We start from the raw sequence: 18519 nt of genomic DNA on the forward strand, positions 1-18519 counted from the left end.
GACAGTTATCAATGGTTCGCCATAAAAATGGCAGCAATATTTCAGTAGGGTCTTCAGGGATCTGCCCTGGGTCTTGCAAGCGGTTCCATTAATAGCCTGCATGATGCAATAAGGAGTATATTATTAATGAGCAGACAACTCCAGGCTGAATGGAACTGTCAGTGCTTTGGAGAATGCTTAGAATTCAAAATCATCCTAACAAATTATATCATCTTAGTATAACAGGATGTTTTTCTAAAAAAGATAAATAAAAATCAATGAAGGAATAATGAGCTATACAGGATGAGGAAAAACTTGTTAGGTAGCAGTTCTGCAGTAAAGGATCAGGACTGCTGTGAAACACAAGCTAACTCCACTGTCATACAAACAGAAAAAAAACCACATACTGGTTTCTATAGACACTAAGTGTGAAGTTCTTCTTCAGCTCACAGGGACTCAACTGCAATAGCGTGTCCGGGTCTGGATGCCACATAGAGCTGCTATAGATGTGATGGGGACTACAAAGCAAGACCTTCAAACAGAAGTTTGCACAAAATACAAGTGTTAGGTATACATAAGAGATAAGCAGAAGACAATATTCAAGTGCATAAAAAGTTGCTGTAAAGACGAAAAGGGCACTCTGTTCTTCATGGCTATGGTGGACAGGATGAGAAGTAATGAGTTTAACAGTTCACCACAGAAAGTTCACACCAAACACCTAGTAAAGATAATTAAGAGTGGAGGAATAATTTAGTTGGGGAGATTATGGAAACCATTACTGGAGACTTCTAAGAGCAAGTTAGACATGTATCCACCAGAAACAACATACGTATAGTGGAAACTCTTACTACTAGAATAATTTCAATTACCACTTACAGAGAACAATATTCATTGTTTGATATATTCGACAAAGGAGAAAACCAAAACGCACACACTGAGGTTAGGAAGGAATCTGATTTGTTATGTGCCGTGACAGAAAGTCTGAGCGTCTCCAGATAAGCGCATGCCTGTGCCTTTACACAGCCCCGGGGAATGCACATGCACACCACTGCCTGCAGAATTACAGCTTCTCTCACGCTTCTCCAACATCCCTATTAGAAGCAACAGGTTAAGATGCCATCTGTACCACCTGGAACATTTCAAATGCATTTATAATTATTACAAAGACAATGATATTTGCCAAGATCCAGAACCTGCAGGAGGATGATAAAAAAGTCCTGTTATTAGAAACATTAAAGCAACTCGCATGCAAACTTCCTGATTACAGAATAAGGTTCCATTTAATTTCTTCTTTCCATAGAACAAAATGAATTCAGATTTAGTAAAAGTCACCATTATTTTAAATATCAAATGAGGTCAGACTCTTTAATCTAAAAGCATTTTCTGAATGGGAAAAATTCCAAGTATGATTTCATATTGTTCATATCTTTTTCTAGTCCTATTGGGAACTGAATAGTGGCTTCTGACAAGGAGCTGGAGAAAGCTTACAAGGGCTTCAATAAAAGCAGAAATAAGTGATCATTAAGAAAAGTTAGAAAAGGCATCACATCATCGATGAACTGTGAAAAAGCCAGAGCGTATGAACAGCATTTGTGACACATTGCAATACGAATCCAGTGAGATGTAATTACTTTTTCTATGTCTACAGAACATGAGATTCTAATTGGAGAAGTAGAAACACCACCTCTGCTGATCCTATTAGTTGCCTGTCATTGAAAGTGGACCTTGTCAGTCGATGTTTCCACCCTACAAAGCACCAAAAAACTATTTGCTTCTAAAATCCCTAAATGTTCTTATCTTAGATTAAAAAAAAACAGATTTCTGAACTAATGTTTCTTACATATTGAAGTAGACAGAAGATGGAATTTTACCAAACTGCATGATATTGTTCACATCATAGAAAAAATGCAGATACCTCACAAAACCAAATGAGAAGCCTGTCATGGCATGAATTTGGACAAGCACATAAAACCAGAATAAGAAATGAAGAGTTACTAGTATCGTCAGTCAAGCTATAGAACTAGTAATGGTCATTTTCATGCAACACTTTCTGTATTTTTGGTTCTTACTGTTCGCTCATATTTTAATACTCCTAAATCTGAAAAATGCTGCAGCATGAAACTTGCTTCTCAATGACTTCTTATAATTTGTTGTGCCCTTTAATTATAAACCTGTACAATTTATGGGAGATGGCACCAGCTTTAACCTGGAAAGCAAAAAAGAAATCTCTGCCCTCTTCAAGAACTGTATGTCATCAACAATTTCAATACACTGCCTTGTAAGTCACAGGGAGCTGGCAGATAAAAGCACTGTTAAAAATGTACATTTCAGTGAAGTCATTAAAATGCTTAGATCATTTTATGGTGCATGCCAAAGCACCCTTAAAAGCTAGTGTGATTTTAAAAGTTAGCTGAGGTCATGGAAGGAACTGTAGTTTAGACTAACTTTAGAAAGCAAATGAAGAAAAAAAAAACAAACAAAAAAAAAACCAAGAAAGCTCTTTTTGGTTCTCTCTCTTACAGCTTGAAAATAGGACCAGTGAGAAAATAATAAAATGTTATTGATAAGGCAGGACTACAAGCTTGAAGTCTGCACTGCAGTTTTTACTAACAATGTCAACACTTGATTCACTTTCACAGCTGGAACTTCACCTTATGTACTTCAGATATATACTCCTGATTTAGTCTATGCCACAACAGTAGGAAATTCTACAGTACTTGGGAGAAGATGAATAAGGGAACCCTGAAAATGTACTGAATGATTTGCTAGGTGATGCAAAAAATTCAGGAACTTTTAGTGGGATTAGACTGTGTGGGGTTAGTGACATGTGGTTATTTTTGACTGTTGATAGACTGTGAAAACAAGTTTAGTGAGGTACAATGCATTCCAATATATGATATTTGGGGCTACAAATAAACCAACACACAGACTTTTGAAAAATATACAACCCTTGAGATATCTGTATTCCTGTTGAAGCATTGCTGAAACTGTGTATTTGTGAAGATTCCCAGTTGGCAAAAACCAAGTGTTCCTTTAAGGAAGGAAGAAGTTAAACTCGGCTCTGAAATCAAAACTGTTGGCAGTGTGTTCTGACAAACTCTAAAGATAAAGTCTCCCCTCGTTATCAAGCTCTGTATTCTCCAGTCATGTCCAGTTTCATCTGCTGCGGTCCAGAGGGAGTTTCTCTGGTGGTTGAGGTCAGGTTACAGACACAGAGTGTTTGAAAAAGCACTGGAGTATCTGATGAGAAACTGCATCAAGGGCCCTGAGCCACGAGTATGTGATCCCAGCCCAGTTGACAGCCTATTTTTCTTAGATGAGCACACAAAACTTAGTATCTGTGGGCAAGAGTACATCAGAAGTTGCTGGTTTTGACACATGTACCCCTCACCTGATGTTTTAAGGATGTACAACCTCACCACTTCAGCGGTGTCCACAGAAATTCATTTATAGAGTTACAAATGTTATAATGTACTAGGCATGAACTAAACATTAATGCCATTTTTGCTGCTTTGTTGCAAATAGCAGATGCATTACACCATAGCTTTTCTAAATGAAAAGTAGAAAAAGAGTCTGTATGCATATAGGATCAGAGGAGCCAACCACTATTTAAACTGTAATGAAAATTAAATTCTGAAATAATGACAGGGTTTCTAAATATTCCTAAATAGTATTAGGAAGCAGATCTGATATTCAGATCCATTTTTCCTTATAAAAAAACAAGTCCCTAAAACCTCTGTCTGTATTGGATATTTGTATAAACAGATGGTGGTTTAATGACTTTTTAGCCAGATCTTCATGGATGTACCATTTAAAAACAATGGTGATAGGAATATGCAAGTCCTTTCTTTCTATTTGGTGTTGCTTTTACAGTGCAACTAATATAATTGTTTGGCACAGCTTGTGGTATTTGCTTACAGTAGGTTTCAGAAGGCTATATTTCATTTTGTCACAAGTTCTCTCTTGAGTCTAGGCTAAAAGTATGTTTCTTTTAACCCTACTCATACCATAAAAAATAACACTGGGTGTTATTTGAGTATTTATATAATTTTAATACTGGATTGAGGCCAGATCCTGCAGATTTGCCAGTGCATAACTGCTGGTGAACTGAATGGCAATCCTTCTTGCATCAGGCTCATGCATTTGTGTGATCACGTGTTGATGTGGGTTAAATTTGAATTCCATGAAGATTCAAGACCAATGCTTCAGATGGGTTGAGTGGGTGCTTCTTGACTGCTATCATCAACTCAGTTCAAGCCCACAGTAAAGAGTAATGATAGTTCCTCATACTGACTTATAAAATATCTATATTAAATATATCCAGAAAAATGACAAAAAATTAAGATATATGGAATAATAAAGGGAATCTACCATTTACTATACTTAAATTAATTCAGTACACTTTTACAAAGGAAAAATGAACAATTTTGAAACGAAGAGGTTGAATCTGCACTGGTTACCCCCCAAATCACTTAGAAGGCCCACTCATCATGGGAGGTCTAGATTAATATAGCAAAGTACAAGGAAATCAGGAAAACAAATATGCAAAATAAGTAATTTTTAATAACATGTTTTTACTAATGAGGATTTTGTATCTTCTGAAATTCATATCACCAGTGGGTGCACAATAATTGTGTTCATTTAAGTTACTCTTAGTATCTAGAAGAATTCCTCAGTAGACGATTTTCAAAGCTTAGCCTTTAATTCAGGTAGCAACTGCAGGGCAGGATGTAACCTTTCAGCTATGCTGCTAATTACGGATATACAAGACTATGGGATTGAATCTTATGTCAGAAATATTTGGGCCCGATCCTACAGTCTTTCCTGAACTGAAGCTTGCCCAGCACCTGCTTTGTGCTGCAGCAGGGGATGCTGAAATCCAGCTGTGCCAGGCAGCACTGTACCCAGGGCACCTCCTGCCGGGAACGGGATATGGAATCTGTTCTGACAGGCTTCCTCCCGGTCCCCTACACTTACACAGATCCCTGTCCTGCTAGTGTGTTACAGTCTTACAAGGCGGCTTTCTTTTTTGCTAGTGAAAGCAAAAGGGGGCCAGTTCCCAGTTCCCACTGCCTATTTTAATATGGGGTGGCTAGGGGGAAATGCAAGGGGACTCTGCCCTGCTGCATCCCTGCTCTCCCCACACTCAAATTCTAGGAGGCATTTGGTGCGATTAGCGGTTAAACTGAGTCAAGGGACTGGGTGTCAGACGTGTGCAGCTGGGGATTGCTGGCTGGGTGCCTCCTGCAAGTTTGGAACAACACGGCGTGAGCCAACACATATCTCAGCAGGAGTTCTGCCATCCTGCCAGGCTGCAGCCGAAGGGCCTGGTCCAGAGAGAAGGGCAACGTCTGCGAAACACAGCTGAGTCTGAACAAAAAGGTAAGGGAGGCTGACGTAGACTTTCACTGTTACCCATAATGTAAACTCATGGCTCAAACTGGACCCGTTTCTTTCAGCTAAATAACCAGACCATAAATCAACAGCATATTTGACATGGTCGACAATTAAGGATCAGTAGAAAATATTTTCTTGTTTATCTTGTCTGCTTTTAGAGAAAAATTAAATAAAATTACAAACTTACAGTGTAAGTAAAATTATCAAATCAGGTGCAAAATGAAGATTTAAAATCTCATTTTCTCTTCTTGACGTTTCTAAACAACATGAAGGTTCTCCAGCAGCCCTACAAACACACATCTTTTCCTGGAAGTGGAGCGCTCTATTTCTGCCCTTTGCATATTCAGTGTTCTCAGAAACTTCACAGGCCTTTGTATCAAAGCAGTGTCACTATTATTTACTGACAGTTGTGGAAAACACGATACTACCATTCTCTGAAAGTAGATGCCTAGATAAAAAAGTGGCATTTGCCTTTTAATTGCCCCAGATAGCACAATTATCTTATTGAAAGGCAGTGAGAGGATGGTAACAACATAGCTCATTCACATGGGGGATGTTACCAAGCAGAAATGTACCCGTCAGAAACCACACACACGAACTACAAACACACATCTCCAAAATCCTCATGCCAGTGATTTAAAAGCTGTCAAGGACTACACAATCTGTTTAATTTCTTGAAGAATTTATAGCCCAACTGGCATCCCGACAATCTTTCTAATGTTGAAGGCATTAAGCTTTATCATTTACTCCTATTAATATTATCATTTATTGTTTATATGGAGTAGCATTTCAAGGTCCTGTTCAAGACCACATTGCAATACATACTGAAAAAATAGACCAAAAGGCCTTGTCCCTGTTCATAGTTCAGGCTCTAAACCTTGCCGGAGAGTGCCTATGTGGGCACTGATGGAGAAGTGTCTAGCCAAGAACATCAATAAAAGCGGAAAGGGAAAAGGGCAGGAGGATGAGAGTACCTATGATATGATCCTTGGCTTATATATATTGATACCGTGAAGCTGATAGAAGCAAGACCAGGCTCAGAAGGATAAGACCAAAATATAAACACTATATAATCCATTGAATAAATAAAAAACATTTTTCTGGTTCCTCTTTGGTGCTATTCATGTTTTCATGAACTAATTTATACATGAATACCCATATATAAATTTATATTTGTTCAACACAGGACCTCAGTACTGAACAAACCCATGCATATCCCAAATTTTATTACTAAGGCAACCCCAGAAGGACTAATACAGTACTTAATAAGATAATTAGGATAAAAGACTTTGTAAGATTCTTATTTTTTAAAGTCTACTTTGGGGGGGGAAGTATTGTTCATATTTTTGCCATTTAAAAGGACACGAGGCAAAAAGCCTCTGTTTTAACCATTCCTCATTACTGTTACTTGTGAAATATGGTTAAAATTCAATTCAGTTATCCTGAGCTCAAATTATAATGCTCTGCTAATACAGCTTCTGCTCTTCCCTTAAGTTGAACAGCTACCGACGTTGGCAATTGTATACCATTTATGCTGTTTTTCTTATTTCAGTGTCAGTTCAGATGGATTTGTGCTTCATATAGCGAGCATGGGAAATCATATTATTTTGGCCAGCAGTGCGTGGATCACATCTGCACCCTAGATATGCTTTCCCCATTACCTTGTGTCTGCTCCCCAGGGAGTCAGCACTGATCATCACCTCCTACATCATGTCTCACTTGGCTAGAGCACATGCAGCGCTTTCAGGCTCATACCACAGGGCCCGTGGGGATGTTCTAGACCTCATCTCCTTCTTCACCATGACGGTCTCTCATTTTGCCTTTCACTCCTGTGCAAGTGTTCCCATAAATTGATGAAATTTGTCCTAGTTCCAATGACTACGTTTTGCCAGAAGCATGTGGTAAATGGCAAGGCAATAATTTGATTCAAAGGGGAGAGGTCATAAGAACTGCATTAGATTCCAGGTCAGTGAGAGCTTATCCTCTTTACCCTATTAAATGTCATCAACCAATTTCAAGCTCACCTAAAGACCTCTGCAAGAGTGTGCTTCAATTCCTGGGAAACTTTCTGATATACAGGTATCACTGCATCCTTGTCTTTCCCACGCTGAAGAGCATTTGAAATCAGACTCCTCTCTACCCACAGGGTAAGAATAGAATAAAAGTAGATCAGAAATAAATCTTTTACTCCTCAGAACAGAGAGACCTAACTAGGTGTGCAAGATAAATGAGCAGACACTTCTCAGACGTGCATTTTGGGGTCATAAAACGCCTTTCACAAGTGCTGTCTGTATTCATCAAGAGACACTTCTCTCCAGATAGAACTAAAAACGTCAACTATGCCTCTCCAAGTGCCACTTCAGTCCAGATTCCCAATCAAATGCTTTTTCTATCCACTCTGTGCTGCAAGTGCTATATACTATGTAAACATACATAAAGTACTGAGGAAAATAAGGCAAGATACTTCAATTATTTTCTTTATAACCCCAGGAGATGCAGCATTCAGAAATACCATTGTTGAATACCACTGCTACTTACTTTCTCACTCATTATGACTTAATATGAAAAACGTCTCTGTCGGATCCACCATACCTGTATCCTCCTGTTTAAATGATAGTCAGCTGATATCCACTGAGCCAAGATAAAAGTGGACAACACTTGCTCCAAAGCAAAAAAGCTTTCAAAACTAGGTAGGAGTCATTATCACAGAATCACACAATTGTACAGGTTGGAAAAGGCCTTTAAGATCATCGAGTCCAACCATAAACCTAACACTACCAAGACCACCACTACACCATGTCCATAAGCACCTCATCCAAACGTCTTTTAAATACCTCCAGGGATGGTGACTCAACCACTTCCCTGGGAAGCCTGTTCCAAGGCTTGACAACCCTTTCAGTGAAGTAAAATTTCCTAATATCCAGTCTAAACCTCCCCTGGCGCAACTTGAGGCCATTTCCTCTTGTCCTATCACTTGTTACCTGGGAGAAGAGACCGACCCCCACCTCTCTACAACCTCCCTTCAGGTAGTTGTAGAGAGCAATAAGGTCTCCCCTCAGCCTCCTTTTCTCCAGGCTAAAAAATGCCAGTTCCCTCAGCCGCTCCTCATAGGACTTGTGCTCTAGACCCTTCACCAGCTTCATTGCCCTTCTCTGGACATGCTCCAGCACCTCAATGTCTTTCTTGTAGTGAGGGGCCCAAAACTGAACACAGTATTCGAGGTGCGGCCTCACCAGTGCTGAGTACAGGGGGACAATCACTTCCCTACTCCTGCTGGCCACGCTATTTCTGATACAAGCCAGGATGCTGTTGGCTTTCTTGGCCACCTGGGCACACTGCTGGCTCATATTCAGGCGGCTGTCAACCAACACCCCCAGGTCCTTCTCTGCCGGGCAGCTTTCCAGCCACTCTTCCCCAAGCCTGTAGCGTTGCATGGGGTTGCTGTGGCCCAAGTGCAGGACTCAGCACTTAGCCTTGTTGGACCTCATACAATTGGCCCCAGCCCATCGATCCAGCCTGTCCAGATCCCTCTGCAGAGCTCTGTAGAGTTATGTACATGTCCATCTCAGAACAATCTGTCTTCCTTGAGTATTCAAGTTTCAGCAATATCATACCAAACCCTAAAACAATGGGGGTTATTGATTACACCAGGGCTCATCTAGAAGAAATAGCTGCACACCATCATCTTTTTCAGGACCTCACCACAGCCGCATCCCAAGCTCTACTGCAAATCTGTGTAGAGTTTACAGTATATTAAAAAAGCCATATGGTACAGTAAGCTACAGTTATTCAGCTCAGATGGTTGAATTTCAGGAGTCATAACAAGGCTACTCCTAAACTTTGACACTGGATCAAGCAATAATCTGCTCCAAGATTATCAGAATACATGTCCTGCTATACACAACCATTTTATGAATTAGATAAATTGGACCAATATAAATACCAGACTTCGTTCTACTAGAGCTCAGGCACAGTTGTCGTCTAAAACACCCAGGATATTTCTGTTGTACTTAGACTGCACATTTACAAAATAATAGCCTTTGATGGGAGTGCCTGTTATGGTAAGGCAGTTTAGTAATTGTTTCTAGGTAGATTTTTTAATGTGTTTACACTGTATTTTAAAAGCAGATCCAAACTGCACTTTAAACCAAATCTCCCATATTTCCCAAACTGTTTGGATGCAGAGCTGAGCCACAAGTTTTGGCAGAGCTCTGGGACCCCTGGGGAGGGAAGCTTAAATCCAGGCAGTCACTGGCCACGGGTCCTTCCTCGCACCTCCATCTCCAGTGTGGGCGCAGGCATGCATGTGCCTGCTTGCCATGACTCTGCCTCTATGTATCTCATAATTTCACGCAGTAACTTCAGATGCCTGAAGTCAGACAAGTCAACCCAAGTCCGTTCTATGTATATAGGCTGCTACACAAACATCTGGAGGGTGTGCAGTGCTTTAGGTTGCTTTCTGGCTTCCATTTCACTGAGGAGTACTACAGAGATCTGTCTAGCACAAACAGATCACACAATTCTTATCAGAAGTCAGATTAAATAAATGTCTTGCAGAAAATAACATCTCCCTTGAACTCTTCCCCACTAGAACTGAACACACTGTTCCAGCAGACGTCTTACACTGTGTACACAGGCAAGATCACTCCCCTATTTCAGCTAAATATTCCACTTCTTCGGCATTAGTTCTCTTAACCACAGCCGTGGCCTAAGAACTGACATTGAGACATTCACTACTATGCGTCCAAAGTATTTTTCTCATAATTGCTTTCCAAAACAGTTTCCCATACTGTTGGCAGAGCTTTATTATTTGTCCCAGATGTTTCTCTTTGAATTTTGATGTATTTTTTTTAAATTTTACTATTAGCTCTATCTAACGAGTCTTTTTTACAATATGCTTCCTGTAAAGACATCCTGATAGCTGTTAGTTATATTTTTCACCTCTGATTTGTATTGCCAGAGTCCCAAATTAATTATTCTCTTATTTTGCCCAAGAAAGACATGAAACAATGCTTCCCTTTTGTTCGTTTCTATATATTATAATGATATTCATAGTCTTCTCATCTTTCCCTCATTTTCCAGTATTTCTCAAAGATGATGAGAGAATTTTTCAGGTAATTCTCTGAAGACCTCTAACGTAAACTATTGCTATGAAAATGGTTAGCTCCAGCTGGTGTTCTTTTTAGCATTTGTGAAATGTTTGAGTGAAATCTGCTGATATGTTATACAACTCATTGAATAGAAAAACAGGATCAACATATTTGATAAGCAAACTAGCAGGTGTTGTTCTGCTTGGGGAATTGGAACTCATTTGAACAAAGGCCGGTCAGAATGGAGATCGTAGAATCATAGAATGATTTAGAGAGTATCTAGTCCAACCCCCCTGACATGGGCTGGGACATCTTTCACTAGATCAGGCTGCTCAAAGCCCCATCCAACCAGGCCTTGAACACTTCCAATGATGGAGCATGCACAACTTCTCTGGGCAACCTGGTCCAATGCCTCACCACTTTCATAATAAAAAAATCTTCCTTGTGTCCAATCTAAATCTACCCTCTTTCAGTTTAAAACTGTTGCCCCTTGTGCTGTCACTACAGGCCTTGGTAAAAAGGCCTTTCTTATAAGCCCCCTTTATATATTGAAAGGCCACAACAAGATCTCCCCAGAGCCTTCTCTTCTCCAGGCTGAACAACACCAACTCTCTCAGCCTTTCCTCATGTTCCATCCCTCTGATCATTTTCGTGGCCCTCCTCTGGACCCGCTCCAACAGCTCCATGTCTTCCCTCTGCTGAGGGCTCCAGAGCTGGACGCAGTACTCCAGGTGGGGTTTCACCAGAGCAGAGGGGCAGAATCACCTCCCTCGACCTGCTGGCCATGCTTCTTTTGATGCAGCCCAGGATACGGTTGGCTTTCTGGGCTGCAAGCACACATTGCTGGCTCATGTCCAATTTTTCATCCACCAGGACCCCCAAGTCCTTCTCTGCAGGGCTGCTCTCAATCCCTTCATCCCCCAGTCTGCATTGATACCGGGGATGCCCTGATCCAGGTGCAGGACTTTGCACTTGGATTTTAATTCTATTGCACACCTGGTTTCTAAAGCAGAAAAAATGTCCATTTTCAACCATCCATCAAAAATGAGAAACATACAAGTAGCATTCATAAGTATTAAATCCATATATACGATATTCAATTAATATTTATTTCTTCTTTTTTCTCTATTTTTGCACTTATCTGATTGTGGTTTATATTGATTTTTCATCTATAGTCTTTATGCAAAAGCATTTTGAGTTTGACATTTTAAATTTAGATTTATTTGTAATCTTCTAATTCTCCAAGTTCTAATTTCCCCACCATTTCTATCTGTCCTATCCCTACTAATATACTGAAACACATGATTTCAAATGAACAATCTTGTATACTTCGCAATGCTTTTCACTGTGCGTGCTCACCTACATATTAATCACTTGGTTACAAAGTAGATGTTTAAAGAAGATCTCCAAGTCAATTATTTTTAATATTGACAATTTGCAGTGTTTCCTTCATTTTCCCCAGCTTCATGTGCTTTCACAATCTTCCCAACATTTACTCATTTCCAAACACTGAAAACCTAATTTCAACGTCATTCTCATGTTTTGGGTGGGACAAAAATGTCAAAGCATCATAGGCCTCAGCTGGCAAAGTACAGATGCTCTCTAGGTCACGGACAGAAGCATTATCAGCTATGTGCCTGCGTTAATGAAATCATGTAGTATCGGGATTACGGGGCCCAGCTCTGCCCTCTGCCCCATTCAGCATTTCCTTTGACCTCAGAGGGAGATGTGATTCAAAAACAAATCCTGGCCTATGGTCCTGAAGCAGTATAAGGTATTGTCTGCACTTCGCTGACCTGTGAAAGCCCAGTGCCAAAAAGAAAAGAAAAATTAAGCCTCCTGAAATTGAATTTAGACAGATTTAGGCACCAAAACTCTCCAATTCAAAATAACTTTGCAAGAAAGCCTCCTAACCCTAATGAACATAAGGTCACAAAATGCCTCTTTGGTTTTCATCCCAAATGTCCACAAGTGCTTTCAGTGTTATAAAAACTTGAAACTGTCCTGGTCTGAGCAATGAGCCAGCCTGGTTTTGGACCAGCATCCTCCAGGCGATAAACGGAGTGCAGAAGCACACCACTTCCCCACAAAGTCAAATTTTGCAAGTACACGCAGCACTCCCAAATGATGACAGCATAAAAATAGGAAAGGTGCACAAGGTGACTGTTTAGTGAGAATTCACATAAGGCAGGAACCATTGTTTGGCCTTTTAATTATTACATCAAAAAAAAAGAAAACAAAAAGTACAGGTTCCACTCCTTTTGCCACCTGGGGGGACTACAGCCTCTGACTTCCTAGAAGTCCTGCTTTCTTCCACACTGTGAGGGACTGGTCAAAAGTAAAGTGAGTTAGGAGTGGAAGCCTTCTTGCTGAAGCTGAAGTACTGCACAGAAAAGAAGGAAAATTCATGGGATCAGAAAGGCAGTATACAAGGCTGTACCACAGAGAATGTCTCAGCTGAGGCTTGGTCTCTGCTGGCAGCATGAATAAACCTCTTGTGCCGAAGGGTGCAAAGGTACCCTTGTATGTACTGCTGAGCTCAATTATCTCGGGGGTACGGTATTTTTTTTGCTTGTTCTTCTGAAGTGCCCGATTCTGAACAGAGGGATTTGGGTTCTTAATTAGGATGCTGAGACCTTTACTGGACTGCTCTACTGCTGTTACTCTGACAGCTCATGAGCAAAAATACTACACTGCAAGAAAGCAAACTGGAAAACAGCATTTGCAGATGTCTAGAAACAATGTACCATCAGATGGAACAAATAAACTTACAAAAACAAATTTCACAGAAAGCTTTGCAAAAACATCAGGTGAAGCTCTTCTCTTAGCAGTTCAGATGTGGAAGCAGCAAGGCACTGAGTTCCTTGTGTCTGTGCTAAAGGCCACAGCCAGCTGCTGGCTAACAAAACGCTGCTGAATTAGAACCCCACTCCCCCTCCCACTGAGAAGGTGCAGGGGCAGCAGCAGAACAGGAGCAGAGGCAACAGCAAAACGTACTCTATGATCCGCTATAGTTCACCCCATCCTCTCTCCCTTGCAGCTTTTTCTGGAAGAGCACTCCATCTGAGTGAACATCTTAGTAGCAAACCTGGAATAACAACTGCTTCACATACTTCATTCCCCTTTCAGGAAAGCATAAGGTCTAACCCAAGGCCTGGCGCAGTGCCCAGCTTTCCCTGGCAGCTCCTGGAGTCCAGGCGCTTCTGCTGAATCTGCAGCCCTCTGCGGCTTCCTGGAGAGCTGTTATTTTTCAGTAGGCAGAGAGCAAGAAAAAGCCTAAGAAGATACTGTGTTCTGTAGGTTTTCTGAGGCCCTTATGAATGTATAACATTTTTACTTTCCACAGCAAATACAGGTTAGGTCCGAGTTACATACTGGCTATGAAAATTAGTTTTATAGGTAATACAGCAATACTGCTGGTTTGTAAAAGACATCAAGAGGAGAATAAGAGTGATATCATATGATCACGTCAAGTATGTGTTCCTCCCAGTACTGATGATTAACTAGTGCACAGTAAAAATATTTTAATAAGCTGAAAAGTGACTTAATTCCTCAATATTTATTAGATATACATGGACTGTAACAGAAAAAAATGTTTGCTTGAAAGTTAATGATTGTTTTATGTTTTATGATGAGGCCATAAATCTCTATGCAAAGAGGAGAGGAGATCAAAGGGAATCACATCCCATTATGAATCCTGAGGCAGCCTGAAGACTTCACTTTTCATATCTTGTTTCTTAGCAAGGCAAAAATTTGAGCTTGAAATGGAAAAAGATAAAGCAGGCTCCGACAATTGAATCATCATCAACTCTCGAGCTGAGTTACTATGGCAATGGCAGTGCTGCTGCACAGCTGCTTCTTACTCTTTCTACCGGTACAACAGCTTTGTAAATGTACATGGGAAATTTCCACCGCACACGTGCCACATGTGGCTCGCAGGAGAAGCCCACCGTCTCAGGTGCCCTGGGCACTACTGAAGGGAAGAGCAAAATTGTGTAATTAAAATATGTGATTTACAATTTTCCATTTTCCATGGAAGCAGTCTTGGAGCAGCAGGGAAAGGTCCAGGATTCTTCCTGCTCTTTTGTGCCTCAGGAAGGTATATTCCAGAAGATATTATAAGATATCTTCTAAGCACACAGAATTTTTAATACAGGAATTTTAAGCATTTTTTTTCAGCTATAACTATCTCACTTCTCTGAATTATAGATGTCTTGACACTGCCAGGGGAGGATGGTATCATCTTTTTGGCAGAGCATAGCTTGGAGCTCTACATAAGTAATGGATCTAATCCTGATGCCAGGTTAATAAATTAGTAATTATAACTCTTTGTATATGCAACAATCAGTGTGTCGGTACTCACCAGTGTCCTCTTTCCTCTTCAAGGACTAGATGAATGCATCACCTTTCCTATTACTGATGGTATGTTCTCTGCGCTGCACATAAAAGACACATTTGCTCTTAATTATTTTTGAGACAGTATTTAATATTTACGCTCTAATAGCAAACAGAAGTTCCCAACAGGAATTGGGGCCCTTTGTAGGAAGCATACATGCAAAGGACATCTTTGCCCAAAAATACTATTGCTGAAAGTACAGTTTCTGCAAGCTCATTAAGTCCTATAAGCAGGCATTTATGTGGAACCTCAAATGAGTTTTATACTGAGAATTTCATCACCCTTTTTGTGGAAAAGAAGTCCTTTTCACCCATTGCGTGGATATGCACACAGCCCAGACCGCGGTCCTGCTAATAAATGCGTGTCTTTTAAGTAGACCTGCTCTGGGGAGCAGATGAAGAAGGTGAACACATGTGCATTAATCAATAGGAGGGTCAACAATAATTATCGCAATGAAAGGTAAGAGAGACAATGCAATAATTAAACATACTATGCAATGTATTGTCCGAGAATCTGGTAAGTTTTTACATCTCTACACGTTCCATAAAAAGCTGTCGTTCAATAATAAGGAGCAGAGCACATCTGACGCATTTTGCTATTTATGTAGCTATACATCCATCACATTTGTACTGCTAACATCTGCCCTCTCTTACGTGTCTGGTTTGGTGCCTCGGCGTGAAATCCGTAAAACCGCACACGCAGCCTGCGCTCAGCCTGCCCGGATTTTTTAACATGGTTACGCTCCGCGCAGCCCTTTGCGACCGGGCGCAGGCAGCGCGGGCGGGAGGCGGGCGGGGAGCTGCCTCCCCGGGGCAGCCCGCCGCAGAGGTGCCGCGGCGATGCGGCCGCCGCCCGGGGACGCGGAGCCGGGCGGGGGACGCGGCCCCGGCCCCGGCCCCGGCCCCGCACCTGCCGGGCGCCCGCGGGGCGGGCGGCAGCGGCGGCCCCGGGCGCGGCCGTCGGCGGCACCACGTGTCGGGGCGGGGAGCGGCGGCGGCGGGGCCGGGCCGGGAGCCGCCACCCCCAGCGCCGCAGCGGCAGCAGCGGCAGCAGCCCCGGCTGAGCGCGTCCCTCTCGCCCATGCCAGGTGCCGGTCCCCGGCGGCGCGGTGACTGAGGAGCCATGGGGCCTCTGCGGGAGAGCAGCAAGGTGAGGAGCGGGGCGGGGAAGGGGCGGCAGGCAGGGTGCGGGGCCGGGCGGCCGCGGGGCGAAGCAGGGGCAGGCGAAGCCCGGCCCCCCGGCCCTGCGGGGAGCGCGGGGGGGCCGGGGTTCGCCTGCCCCTGCCGGGATGGTGGAAGGAGGAGGGCGCATCCGAGGGGTCCCTGACGGCGGGGTGTCCCTTCCCGAGCAGGAGCAGAAGACGCAGCTGGAGAAGGAGGTGTCCCGCAGCCGCATCCCCCGCCTGGTCCTGCGGCCGCAGCAGAAGGTATCCCCCGCCTCCGAGTCGCCCTTCTCGGAAGAGGAGAGCCGGGAATTCAACCCGCCCAGTTCCTCCGGGGGCTCCGGCAGGACCGTCAGCAGCAACAGCTTCTGCTCAGGTACCGCCGCCGGCCCCCCCGCCCAGCCCGCGGCCGGGTCACCCCGCCGCGCCGGCCCCGAGGCTGCGCTGTCAGCCCGGGCGCAGCGCCCTGTGTCGGGCTCGTAGCGAGCCCTGACGAGCATCCCGCCTTGCAGCTGAAGAACGGCAACCGTTGGTTTTTCCGGGGGAATCCAGTATCTGTTCGTTTAATACGTGTCCATAAGCGACACCAGATGTTTCCATTTCGAGTTCTGCTATCCGCTGCTAAAAAGTTGGCGGTTTTACTGCGGCAGAATAGTTGCTTTAAAGAGAAAGATTTGCCCTAAAAACTGCAGCGTGGGTTTGAGGCATTCTGAAAAGCCCGTAAGCCAAAGAGTCTGGAAAACAGGGGAGTTGCCGTCAAGGGTATCAGATGTGGGTCAAAGACTGCAGTTCCTTTTGGTTTTGGACGATGATCTCCGTGCGTGAATCGGAACAAAATGCATAGGTGAGGTTTTTGCTGTCATATGGAATTGAGTTTTGTTTATTTGGGAATTCAGGCTTCGCCTGACAAGCGTGTCGCCAGGTGTGAGTTGGGCATGATGTCTTCTCCGTAGAGAGGGCAATGGCTGGGTGATACACCCGAAGCAAATTACTACTCTGCAACTGTAGACCACAAAAGTGTCATTTGCTCTTCAAAATGAGTATATCCCTTTACGTCAGGGACAACTTGAAACCAGATTTTTTTATGTTAAATAATTGTCCTGTGTAGAGTGTAGCACAATTTAAGTGCCTCAACTAGCAGTGAATGACTCAGTACCTACTGGTGGTAAGTAATCTTTTAATTCAGTGAAACTCTTCACCGTGTATGACATTATGCATGTGGATAACAGCATTAAGGGTCACATCATGAACATCTTGGGCTCTATATGCATGCAGTAATTTTAAAGATCATTTGGTGACTAAAAATTTGGTTTTAATAGTATTTTGGAGAGCATAACATTCTCTGTCTAACTAAAAATCTGAATTATAACAAGTATTTTTGTAATAGTTAATATCAGAGCAAGTTCCTGAACTTCCTTTTTGTTTATTCATAAAGTATTTCAATTACCAAAGGTTTTCCTGAGAACAGCCAGAAATGCTCATATTTATCTTTGTCTTCACTACAGTGGTTCAGATTGTTATTTTTTTTTAAATTCCTTTAATGAAAAGCAGTGTATTGAACACTGTGTACAAGAACAGTCAATTTTCCTAGATGAGGAACACAATATCCGTGTTTGAATCTACCATTTCCTTCTTAGCTTGGATAGATTTTGAAATTCAGGCTCAGTGAAATGATCTATTTGGTTATTGTTTAATGAACAATGCAGAGCATTAAACAAACAACATAGTATTGTAAGAATGCTGAAGTCTTTTTCCCATGCCTTTTGGATCCCTCCACCTTACCTGCTTGAGTTTGCCTGTTATGAGGAAGTGAAACCTTTTGAAGCTTTCTAGAAATACATTATTTTTATGATCTCTCCCAAATGGCTGCTTTTTGTCCTGATTTTTTTCCCCTGTGTATTGACAAGCCTTTCATCCTGGTTACTGACATCCTTTTTTATGATGTCTTTTGGTTTTCTATCACGTTCTTCAGATCTACTCAACGCAGAGCTGCCAAAGTAATACCCTTGCTGTCCCACTGCACTGTATAGGCTGTCTTGAGTCCCAGCAGAGCTTTGTATTTACTCTGGGTGTGTCTGATCTCATGGCTTGACAGTTTTAAGGCGCCTTTCACAGAGGTATTCAAGAATGCGATGCATCTCTTAACCTGCCTTTTAAGCACAACTGGTCATATTTTTATTTCCTTTATTCATATTTTATTTTTCCGTGAATGCTGCGTTGATTTAGTTTGATTTTTTTTCCCCATGCTGAGAGCCTTGTGCTCCTCAAGCTGCCTGCAGCACCCGTACAGGTATGCGCTGCCCAGTTTGACTGCTGCGAGTCGTCAAACCTCACGCAGCCAAGGATCAGCCAAGGCACTGTCCTCCATCCCAGTATGTGGTTTTGGTGTTGACAGGTTCGATGGATTTTTCACTGTGATGCAGGTATGACAACAGCCACTGACTTGATTTCCTTATTCACTGACGTCTCTTCCCTGTCTTCCACTTACAGTCCTT

General features: G+C 42.4%; 1 protein-coding gene and 1 long non-coding RNA gene across 6 annotated transcripts in view; one reads left to right on the forward strand and one right to left on the reverse strand.

Annotated features, from left to right (window-relative positions):
- Nucleotides 1–280: 280 nt before the first annotated feature.
- On the reverse strand, nt 281–15782 carry LOC140646844 (uncharacterized). Its single transcript, XR_012040584.1, has 3 exons — nt 15516–15782; nt 14830–14902; nt 281–511 (listed from the first exon to the last, which is right to left on the reverse strand). It is a non-coding gene; the product is annotated as an uncharacterized lncRNA (long non-coding RNA).
- An 87-nt stretch (nt 15783–15869) lies between these two features.
- The window catches only part of SYBU (syntabulin), a 40658-nt gene continuing 38008 nt past the window's right edge, over nt 15870–18519 (forward strand). For 4 of the 5 annotated variants that reach the window (XM_072852015.1, XM_072852009.1, XM_072852011.1 and 1 more), the window contains exons 1-2: nt 15870–16011; nt 16214–16400. In XM_072852015.1, the coding sequence (XP_072708116.1) occupies nt 15985–16011; nt 16214–16400 (214 nt within the window). In that variant the 5' untranslated portion in view covers nt 15870–15984. The other variant, XM_072852013.1, reaches the window with a different exon arrangement.

The sequence above is a fragment of the Ciconia boyciana genome, chromosome 2 (assembly GCF_034638445.1).
Source record: "Ciconia boyciana chromosome 2, ASM3463844v1, whole genome shotgun sequence".
Classification (NCBI taxonomy): Eukaryota; Metazoa; Chordata; class Aves; order Ciconiiformes; family Ciconiidae; genus Ciconia; species Ciconia boyciana.